At 44.7% G+C, this 11,661-nt stretch overlaps 1 protein-coding gene across 2 annotated transcripts in view; it reads left to right on the top strand.

Moving 5' to 3' along the window:
- Nucleotides 1-10,461, top strand: part of NPR3 (natriuretic peptide receptor 3) — a 49,504-nt gene extending 39,043 nt beyond the window's left edge. The window contains exons 5-9 of one of the 2 annotated variants that reach the window (XM_004678076.2): nucleotides 759-894; nucleotides 4,757-4,851; nucleotides 7,080-7,215; nucleotides 8,630-8,714; nucleotides 9,696-10,461. In XM_004678076.2, the coding sequence (XP_004678133.1) occupies nucleotides 759-894; nucleotides 4,757-4,851; nucleotides 7,080-7,215; nucleotides 8,630-8,714; nucleotides 9,696-9,807 (564 nt within the window). In that variant the 3' untranslated portion in view covers nucleotides 9,808-10,461. Of the gene's footprint in view, nucleotides 1-758; nucleotides 895-4,756; nucleotides 4,852-7,079; nucleotides 7,216-8,626; nucleotides 8,715-9,695 lie in introns of both variants that reach the window. The other variant, XM_004678077.2, reaches the window with a different exon arrangement.
- The last annotated feature ends 1,200 nt before the right edge of the window (nucleotides 10,462-11,661 follow it).

Genomic DNA, 11,661 nt, shown 5'->3' on the forward strand with positions numbered 1-11,661 from the left:
GTTCAATCCCCCGCCAGGGAGGTGACCACATGGCGAGGCAGACCTCTCCTGACCCGCCCACTGCTCCCCTCAGCAGTGTACTTCGTAGATCTGCTTGTTCTGCTCCCCACTGTCTCTGGTGAATCCTCTAACCCACCACTCCTCTGACTTATACCCCAGTTCTCCATGCATAAGTAAATCAATCTTTAAAAAAATGTAAAGTGGAGAGAAAATGAGATGTTACAGCTGACAGAGTGGAAGTGTGGGTAGCGCAGTGGCGAGGGCAGGTCGTGCCTCTCTTTGTAACGTCAGCACCAGCACGAAGTGGGGCGCTCAGTAATATCTGAATGTGAATGGTGAATCCTTACTGTGCTCTTCCTTACGCTCTTCATTCAGAGCTCAGAGAGATTGTGGGGGCTGTTGAAGCTGGAGAAGGTCTCAAGGAGAGGCTGGACTTGAGGTGACTTGAGGTAGAGAGCAGATGCAGGGAGAAGGGAGAGGCCCACGGGAACTGATGTACCTGGGAGACCGAACCTGTCAATAGGTACCCAGCTCTTGATCCTCTAGCTTGTCTACTCCCAGAGCTCTTCCTGTGGAAAGCTCTTGCTCACTGAGTCATTGCCAGGAAAACCAAGGAGCTTTCCACTTAGCTACTCTTCTGCCCCCCTCTGCTATTGCCTCTGGACCTCGAGTCTACCTTTTCACCATTTTAATTTGCTTGCATTATTCCCAAATGTCAGTCCTCTGTGTCAACTCATCCCATGGGGTTTCCTTTCCAGGTTAACATGTTTGTTGAAGGATTTCATGATGCCATCCTTCTCTATGCCCTGGCTTTACATGAAGTTCTCAGAGCGGGCTACAGCAAGAAGGATGGAGGAAAAATTATCCAGCAGACTTGGAACAGAACATTTGAAGGTGAGGATTCCATCTTTAAGGTGATAGCACTCTGCAGTCTTTCTAGCTCCTTCTCACCTTGTTCTGCTTTTTTCTTACAACAGTGGGAACTTACCAGCATCTGTTTTTCACAGCTATACAGTAAGGATATTAAGTCAGGACCAACGTGCTGCTCAGGCTTGTGAAATTAAATGAGACAAAGCTCATGAAAGTGCTTTGCTGAAGTCCCGCTGAAATAGGGAGCGTGCTTTCTCTTCTTCAGCATTGGATAACAACTCTATGCTCTTTGTATTAGACTGATCACAAACCACAGCCACAAGAAGTGTTTGTGAAGAATTCTGTGTTCAGTTTTAAAAGAAATCATTCTCTGTTCAAACATGGGTCATTTGAGATGATGAACACTTTCAAATGAGTTTTCTGTTTTTATTTTATTTTAAAATAAAAACACTAGTTGTTGCTCTCTTAAGAACAAAGAGGCACAAGAACTACAACCAAAAAAAAAAAAAGGTCTATAACCTCATTACTTAAGCAAGCCCTATTGACATTTAACAAGTGTACAAGAATGAGACACTTCTTGGCTAGAAGATTTAAAACAGTACAAAAATGTACAAAATGAAAAGTGAAAGTTTTCCTTCCCACCCTGCTTTCCTCTCCCCAAAGTAATCACTATTCACAATTTCCTATGATTCTGTCTAAAAATATTTTGTGCCTTCTGCCAGCACATAAGCATTTGTATATCTTATCTAAAAATTTATACAAAAGGATCAGACTATGAATGCTATTCATCTAAACTTTTTTTTGACTCTTATGTCAAGTAAAAGAATTTTCCAGATGAGCACTCACAGGTTTAGCCCATTTAAAACGTGGTAGTTCCATATTTTTCTACCATATAACTGCATAAGAATTTCTGTGAATACATTTAACAGGGGATGTTCCTAGACATGGAACTTTTGGGTCCAAAAGCATGGTGTTGCCTTCTAAAGGGTCTGCTGGTGGTCTCCAGCTGGTCACAGCTGGTGGGCTTCATTTCACTTGGGTGGGTTTAGGAAATGCCACCTCCCATTGGAGACCAGAGTGATGCCTGCTTTCCCATTAGACGGCCTGGCAGATGCAAGGTCTTCAGGATTGTCCTTGCTTGTTGACCTTGACTACTGCAGTGGGGAGCTGTAGTCAAATAGGATAATTCAGGGGCACGTTAGGACAAGCTCAGATTTCCCAGAAGTTGTGCCCAATACACGGGAAGCCAGCATGTGTGGACACAACCTTGGTAGGTAGGCCACATCCCGCTCTGGGCCACTCCTGCCCGCCCGTGGTCATGTGTTCCTGGTCTTCTGAGAGGGGGTTGTTTAAGGCAGGGCAAGTGCCCATGATGACTGGAGCCCAGTTTTGTTTGGAGCCAGGGGCACGGGTTACATGTCCCCAGCAGCGGCCTTCTGCTTTCATTCTGGGCCAGGTCTACACAGGCAAGGTGAAATGAATCTGTATTGCCCTATGTAGTTCAGTCTAAATTTAGAATCCTGTTTGTTCAAATGTAAAGATAATGACAAGTAAGGCAAGTTTTGAGCTTGACTTGTAAAAAGAACCCATCTTATTTACTAATCAACAGTCAATCAGAGTGTAACCCCTTCTCTCCCTAGAACTTTAAAGTAGCTGTGTGCAGAAAAACCCCAAGTTTTCCAACATTAAAAACACTTTTAAGTTTAATGGTCATATAAGTGACCATTAAGTTGTCAAGGGAAAACTACCCTGGATGTTACTTGACAAATTTGGATTTTATTACCATGAAACCTGTGACCAACTCCCAAGTTTTTCAAAAAAGGGCCTGCGAAGAAGCTGAATTTCTTCTCTGTGTGACAGATAGAAGTGACGAGGTAAATAGGACTGTGGCTCAAGTCTTGAGCTTCTCTCCAGGCCAATGAAAACGAGGGTGGAGAGTCTCATTACTTATGTACAGGAAAGTTCTGCTGTCAGCCTGACCTCACCTTGGACACAGTACTCTCAGGTGAAGTCTCACTTGCTAATTGGCTACCCTGAGGGTTCTCACCCCATTTCTCGGCAGCGTTGTAATAGCATCAAGTGTAATGAGGTGTTGGATTAGGAGCGCCTCCTTGTCTTATAAAATACTCTGCAGAACGCTTAGGAGAACATACCGCCATAAACATGTCTGACCAGGATGACACAGGTTTTGAATAGCCAGCATGTTTGGATGTAAATATACTTAAAAAAATGATATTTAGCACATAAAAGATTTATAGGCCGACAAGGATAAACAAGTCAGAGATAGGTTGTATCCTTTGTAACCCATCTATATTAAGAAGACAAAAAAATCAAGATGAATCGGTAGCTCCATTCTGTTTCCGGTAAAGTAGACCAAAGTCTGGAAAAATAATTGAGCCTTCAAACCACAACCCAAAGGACAGTCAACCCAAATACCTGCCCTCTCCAAGCCACACTAGAGCATGGAACTTTCCCTTGGGATTCTTTTTCCAGGACGTTCATTTTACTTCTGCAGAGAACCAAATCAACAGAAACACCAATTAAGAATCACACTGCAGCCTACCGTGGTTTAAAGAGAAAGCGAACAAATGAGCTCATTCGAAAGTGGCTGACATATGCAGTCTTTTACTTAGCTAATGAAAATTACAATACAGACACAGTCACACCGACTAACGATACACATTTGTTGGTATCGATTGGCTGTTCTAAGCCTCCACTGCCAGCCAGAGCAAATCCATAGCCTCTGTGAAAGTCCTAAGGCTCTCTGCTCCCACCACATGCTCCAGCCTCCACCGCTGCTCCCCTTCCTACACAGTGCTCCTTGGGGCCTCAGGGTTTGGCTAGTTAGGGCAACCTCTGTACCTAGAATACTCCCAATCCTTGATGGTTGCATGTCCACGTTCTAGACTTTCTCCAACGCCCTTGTAAAAGCTGTTCCACTGAGTATTCCAGCTTCTCCAGCTGGCTGGGCCGGCTTCTCCTTTGAGGGCCGCAGGGATGGTCAGATGTTTTCTGTGTTCTAGGCACAATGATGGTAATAATAACACAGGCAATAGCTTCTCATGAGGCTGTGTTGAAAGTGCTTTACCTGTTTTATCTCATTTAATCTCAGCAGCCTCAAGGTAGGCAGGGACTTATGTGTCTCTTCTATAGGCTTGAAGGGCTTGGACCTTGCACAAGGGCACAGAGCTAGTAAATGTGAATCTATGATGCCAGTGCCAGTAGCTAGAATCTGGTGCCAGGCTGCTCCTCTTGTGGGCAAAGAATGTGTTCATTGCATCTTTGCCTCAGCTGTGGCATTAAATCCGCACTTTGTAACCACCCAGAAAGCCTGTGGATAAACAATGGGTGAGTGACCTGGTAGGACAGAAACTAACTCTTCAGCTCCTGGCTGCAGGGCCTGGGAAGGAGGTTCTCTGCTCTCCTGTGCATCAAAGGAGCCAGTGCCACAGCCCATCATAGAGCTGGGGCCTGGGAGGAGTTTTCTTTCTCCAGTGATAACCTGAAGCCACGACAAGGTTAGGAATGTACCCCACGGCCGCCTCCCACTTTGCGTTTTTTTTTTTTTAACTTATCTAAAACTAGGGAATTAGTAGGCTGTTTTGAGTGTTAGCCTGTCCTTTTTTTTTTTTTAATATATTCCCCAAAGGAGGTCATTTATTTCTTTTTCTTTTCATTTTAAATGGAGAAATGTTAAGAATTTAGGAATGCAGACACAGATGAAATTACAATGTCTTTCCAAAGGCCAGCAAAAAGCTCTGTGTCTGATGAGATTCCCTGTGGCATGAGTTTGTTTAAAAAATCCTGTCAATTCATTTTCTTGTTTTTGTTGGCGGTCAGAGGGGCTGTGAGTAAGTAACTCGGAGTTCTCTCACGTCTCCTGTAGGGATAGCCGGCCAGGTGTCCATAGACGCCAACGGAGACCGATACGGGGATTTCTCCGTGATCGCCATGACCGACCCGGAAGCCGGCACCCAGGAGGTGAGCAAAGACGGTTCTGGCCCGGCGGCTTCTGCTTGTTGAGATCCCAAGGAATGTGTGTCCTGCGTCCAAATAACAGTGCCCAAGGCAGCCTCCACACAGATACGAGCTTAAGACGCGGGAGCTTCCAGGGAGGGAGGCCGCCTCCAGTTGGGGTCTGGGGGCGAGGATGGGGGGTCCAGGAAACGGCTCAGCGTACTGTGAGCGGGGAAGCCCTGCCCTTGACGTCACAGCCCGGCCCTGAGAGGCAGGACAGGCCTGTGATGGAAGGCGTGAAGTGAAACTGTATTTATTTCCTCTTTGAAAATTTAGATATTTTTTTCTTGGTGGGGTGTCACAACTGGACGTGAATTAGTATTTCAAAAGGTGATAGAGTTTCAAAAAGAGCATCATGAAAAGAAAAGAGTGCTCTGGACATGAGAAGGGGTTTCTGACCCGGGATGATAGCTCCCGCCTCAGTTTCCTCACCTGTAACATGGACACCGCCATGTCTTCCTTCTTTCATGATTATCGTGAAGACCAGATAAAAAAAAGTCCCAGAACAATACTATAGAAATGTCATTTTATTTATAATTTTCTAAATTGAGATAATGTTGGTGTACATTGTTCATATTTTAAAATACAGGATCCCCTTCCTCACACGGTACTGTAGGCCCCTCCCCTCCCAAAGCACCCACAGTCCACCCCCCCAATGCGCTGTGCCCCCCCACCTTGTACGCACCCCTCCTTTGTTGAGGACGTATAAACTTTCAGTGATAAACAAACAGTGCAGCGATACAGATGTGCAGCGCTCCAGGTAGATCATGCTGCTTGCTCTGTGCTTCCCAGGCTGGTTGCCCCGTAGCATTTCTGTGACCTGGGCAAGGGCCTTGTTGTCTCTTGGTATATCTGCCTGTCCACTGTGGTGTGGCCCAGTCGGCCCGCTGGGCACTCGCTAGGCTCCGGGATGAAGGTCTCAGTGCAGCGGCCTGGCATCTCCTGTACCCAGCCTGCCTTCTGTAAGAGGAGGGCGTGGAGTGCCTTCTGGGGTTGTGGTCGAGACTCGAGACTCGGAGGGAAGGGATGGGATGGGAGGAGCTAGGTGAGTGCTCCCTCCGTGCCTGCGATTGTTATATTTGGGGGGTGATCTGGAATTTACTCTGACATGAAACAGTGCGGGAGAGGCTGCAGTGCTGCCTTTGGGAGAGGAAGGAGGTGGTGTTGGGGCCACTCTGAAGCGGTGGGCTGGAGAAAGAGAAACATCTTGAGAACCCGAAGCCACAGAACATCAGGCTCCTACAGCTGAAGGAACAGTCCTTTAAACCCGGGACTGAGGGTGAACTTTGAACTGCGCCATAAAAGAATGCTGATGTTCCAGGGCTGACAGGGATCAGTTGAAAAAGAGTATTCAACCTGGAAATGGAGGTGCAGAAAGGGTAAATTTGTCAGTGAGGAGCTTGTGGACCCCTCCCCCCAAAGTCAGGCAGGGGGAATAGCTTTCCAGCCAGAAGACAATGAAGGAGAAAGTTCCTGGAAGCTTCTCTTTCATGCTTTAATGATAAGCAGGGGCCCACTGAATGGTTTATCATGTTAACATCGGTACCCTGGGGACAGGTGCGCCCAGGCTCTCCCTCACAATCCCTGGGCCAAATGGGGCTCCCCAACAGCTGACTGAGCAGGCTGCACTGCTGCAGATGGGGGCACAGCACCCTCTCCAGTGAGCAAGGGAGGTCATAAATCCTAAGATTAGTTGTACTGTTTTTTATTATTGTGGTACTTTTTCTTGTTAGCTGACATGATTCAGAGGCAGAGGCTCACACCTCTTCAGATGGGTGTTCCCACAGCACAGCCACCCCCAAGGCACCCTGAGTCCTGTACCCTGTGTGTTTTCGTAGGGAGAGGGCCCCCCCGCCCCCTTTCCACTGCACGGGAGCCACTGTGGGATCCTCAGAGACTAGCTGGCCCGACAGCCTTTAGTTTGGAAAGCCCACGGCTCCTTCCACTGCCTTACTGCTCCCTATATTCTTCTGTTTCTGTGTAACTCTTTCCCTGCTGAGGAGCCACAGCCCCCCCCCCCCCCCCAATTGTGCCTCTTTCAAACCAACACAAGCCACTCCAACTCCTCACATACAGCGACCTCAGAACACACCATGATAGTCCCTGTGGGTGAGAGGGGGCCGCCCTGTCCTTCTGGAGACACAAGTAAACTGACCTTTCAGTTTGTATATTTGTTTGTGCCTTTTACCCAGGTGATTGGGGATTACTTTGGAAAAGAAGGTCGTTTTGAAATGCGGCCCAACGTCAAATATCCTTGGGGACCTTTAAAACTGAGAATAGATGAAACCAGAATCGTGGAGCACACCAACAGCTCTCCTTGCAAATCATGTAAGTTTAGAGACTTAATTTGCTCTGTGTCTGCACATCTCTGGTACCAGCATCACTCGATTTCACAGACAGGTGTCATCCAGGATGCCTGTTTGAAAGTTAGGATTTCTTTTTCTGATGTGGTGAAACCCTGTGGAATAATTCACAAGCTGACATCCTGTCTTATTAGGGGCTTCTAGTCTTCTTTTTCAAAATGGTAGAAAGCCTTTCCCTATTTTTACATCTTTTATCACGATTATAATTTCTTAGCATTTGAGGTTTCTATTTTTAGGGAAAATCAAAGGATACATATCCAATGTCCCCCCCATATTCATCTCACAGAGAGTCTCATGCTGAATCTCAGAACCAAACAGAAAAATATCCTTTAACAGCCAAAATCAGACAATTTGTCTAATGAGTGTACGGTCTTTTATTGACAAGCAGCCTTCTATGAGCATAGGCTCGAGTAGGTGTTCTAACTAGGAACTTACAAAAGGGACAATGGTTGGACATCATTACGTTACTGAGACCTTTGGTTAGCTAATGAAGGAGAACAAAGTGAACATCCGGCTTTCAAACATATCTAAGTTGATATGTTTGAGTTCTGTTTCAGGACCAGTCTTCAGACTGTGACAAACTTATGTGTATGTGGTGATTTCCACAAAATGTATCAAGAGCACAGTTGTTGGAGTTATTGGGCTTATTTGAGGTCCCACCCTTGTCACCTAGTGACACACTTACTGCAGTCTTCGGAACTTTCCTTCACCTCTGTAAGCCTCAGTTTCCCCATATGCAAAATGAAAGAAACGTGCCCCACATTTAGGGTTGTTTTTGAGGATTAAATGAGACGTTGCATTAAAGGGTGTACACTCAACTTCATGTATAAGTTAGCTTTTATTCCTCTTATGTAATAACTGGGACACTGGGGAACGTGATTGTTTCCAATTGCTATTCACATTTTCACAAAGCTATATAGGACATTTTGGCATGGATCTCTGGGTTTGGTGAGAGAACATCTAAAAACAGAACAGTAACCCAACAAAATTTTCACCAAATTCCCCAGCACTTTGAAGTGTCACCACCCATCTGTGAAAACAAGCTCTGGGGCCACCCCCGGGCCACCCAGGTGTCAACTCTGAGGACAGCTGAAAACGGCAGTTCCCCACATTCCTCAAGACCTTCTGGATCTGCTTTACTGCTTTGTGCTCCCTCACGTACAGCGGCTTGTCTAGTTCTTTCTTAACATGCATCTTAAACTTTGTACTGGGGGAAAAGCAAACAAAAAAATCCCCAAATGCAGGAGCTCCCACAACACCTTTCTTTAAGAAGGAAAATTGAGGAACACAAAGAAACCTCTTCCAATGAATGAGACTTGAAACATTTCTAACTATTTCTTGAGATGAACTCTGATGATTTATGTTTCTTTTTCAAGCAGGTGGCCTAGAAGAGTCAGCGGTGACAGGAATCGTAGTAGGGGCTTTGCTGGGAGCTGGATTGCTAATGGCCTTCTACTTTTTCAGGTGAGGACTGCCGTTTAATACTGCAAAACTCCTCTTATTGCCTTCACCACTTGCCTTTGCATGAGCCTCTCTGTGACTTGCTCATGGCTTGCTCTTATCCACAAAGCATGGTGGCTAAAAGAACAAAGCCATTCTTCAGTGACAGATGCCATGCTTGGTGATGGGTGGGGTTTCTATGGCTTCTCCCTGAGGTGCATGGAGTAGCTACTCTCCACCGATCAAAAATATGCTGATCTGATTTCCTACCACTCACCAAGGGAATACAGGCAGAAGGAAAGATCACTTTTCTCATTTTCAGTCTTTCACTACTTCAGAAATAGGTGTCGGGCCTGGTTCACCTTCTGAAGAGGTGGACATAGCTTACAATGGTATAGTGTCTCAGGCTGGTCTGTTCTCAGCGTTTGGAGGACCCCCAAGTTTAGTTACCACTGGGGTTAAGCCCCAAGCTTCGTAAAATTGTAACGTGTATGTTCCCGAGACAGATGGTTTTGCACATTGAGGGCAGTGTGCGTCCTTTGTAATCTTTGGTGGTTGAGTTTGGCTGTTCTTAAATCACTGGGCCAAGAGTTCTTCTTTTCTGCCTGGAAATGTGACTCTGGATGTATGTGACTCTGTGGGGACAATTATATTCCTGTTCCTTTGGGCACTTAATCTGATCTTTATCTAGGGCATATCCTGGGAGTTGGGGGGCTGTCTGTGGCAGAATAGACAAGACAACCCACAAGGCACAAAGGAAAGAAGGGGAAGGCTTGTTCTGTGGCAGTTCAGAAAGCAGACCAGTTTTCCTCCTTGAATAAGGGCATCACGCCTTGGGGCATGCTACTTTAATCTCTGACCAGGGTTTCATATTCTGTCACTTCTCATTTATCAACCCAAACCCAGATGTCGCTTGAGGGCATTCTTTGTAAGAGAAACCATAGTATTTTGTAGCGAAGGGAGGTTTTATTACTACATTCACTCATTCACTTTCCTTTTACCCAGGAAGAAATACAGAATAACCATTGAGAGGCGAAACCAGCAAGAAGAAAGTAACATTGGAAAACATCGGGAGTTAAGGGAAGATTCCATCAGATCCCATTTTTCGGTGGCTTAAAAGGAAGTCTTTTCTTTCACTCTGAGATCCTTTAAGGAGATAGATGGGATGAAAGAAATTAATGAAAACAAAAGGGCGCTCTTGAACTCATTCTTTTAGTCATTTCATTGTAAAATTTCTTTAGAAGCTCAGGAACTATGATTAATCATCATATGCCTCTCAGTCTTTCATCTCATGACAAATATAAGATTATCAAGTCACCCTGATAATGTTCTTGCTGTTCTGAGGGCATATGATTTGATGTGTGTTTGAAAATCTGATGTCTCCATATGTCTTGATCCTTTGGGGGCATTCATTTCACACAAAGCTATAAAATGTGGTTTTCTTAAATGAAATGTTTTATAGCTAGAATAAAATAATTTTTACAAGTAGAATATTCTTGGAAAGAATTCTAACACCTAAGAATAGGAAAATGTGATGAAAACCTCACGGTTGGAGATGGAGCATTCCTCTCTCCAGGCTGGGGTAGAGCTGAGGCTGAGATGTGTTCTCTGTCCATTGTATACCTGCATTCAGGTCCTGACTTCACCATCCTGACAAAGAATTTCCTCCCTGTCCTCCTTTCATGTCTCATAAGAGCTACTCTGGAAAGCTATAACTATTAATGAGATAAGAGGATTTGTACAAGAGAAGCAAATATAAAACTTTTTTTTAAATGTAAAAAGTGCCATATTTCACACTAACATTTTATTTTTTAAGTATTTTAATCTTATATTTTGCTATTAGAAAATGTGTCTATTTTTTCATTTTGAGGATTAAATTCACTTATATTTTAAAAGCATGGGTAAAGTGTACAACCAACCAACAATGATGAAAGATACTTCTCTTTTTCATCCTGTTCCCTCTCCCCTTTGACCAGAACCAAATGCCAATTGCTGCTTAATCATAGAGATCTAGAATTGTATTCAGATTACAGATTCTATAGACTCTATATTTAACTATTGATAAAGTTCAAAATCTAAAGTGAAATTTGTTACAATCAGGTAGGGTTTCCTAAAGGGACGCAGCCCTTTTTCCTCAAGAACAATTTTATAGAGTTAGAACTTAGCAATACGGACAGAAACGACACATAAAAAAATGCTTACACAACATTTTACCAAGATTGACAATAAACTCCACAGAGCTTTGTCGTCATCCACTAGTAGCTGGTGGTTTGGGTGTGGATGGAAGGAATCTGGCCAAAGTTGAATAAGTACTGACTGCTCTGTCCCTGGCAACCTCCGGTTGCTCCTTTCATTACGATATGTGGAGAAAACAGTGAAGGAAGAATGGGCAGTTGCCGGACTTGGGTGACATCTCAGAATGATGTCACATGGGCCTTTCCTCAAGAACATTTTAAGCATCCTAGAAAGTAGTTTTTAAAACTATGTGAAAAGGTCACATGGAAGGAGGAACCTTGGGGAGACTGAGCATTCTCTGGTAGTGATAGTGGTGACGGTTCACCCCAGCGTGGGGCCTGGTGCGTGTCCTGCGAGTTGGCCTGAGTGTGCGTGGCTGGGAGAGTCTGCCTTTGTCGCTCCTACTTCAACCAGCCAAAGTGAATAGATTATATTTCTATGTGAGGCACGTTTCTACTCTAATACTTAAAAAATGGAATGTAGGCAGCAGGAGAGCTGGAGAAAATTAACCATGATCGACTGAAACAACTCGATCGCAGTTCTCCAGTACAGTACAAAAGGAAAAAGCGCTGAATTAAAAGAAAAAAAATGACAATAGAAGAAGAGTGTAAGAAAGGCAAGTGCCAGAAATTCTAATGTAGGCAGTTTGGGAAGTAAAATTCAGGTAAGCAAAGCATTCAACAGCCCGCAAAATGGAAAAAGAATGGAAGGATTGTATCTGTTTCCCCCACCCCCT

The sequence above is a fragment of the Condylura cristata genome, unplaced genomic scaffold (assembly GCF_000260355.1).
Source record: "Condylura cristata isolate star-nosed mole 26May11 unplaced genomic scaffold, ConCri1.0 scaffold00007, whole genome shotgun sequence".
NCBI classification, from domain to species: domain Eukaryota; kingdom Metazoa; phylum Chordata; class Mammalia; order Eulipotyphla; family Talpidae; genus Condylura; species Condylura cristata.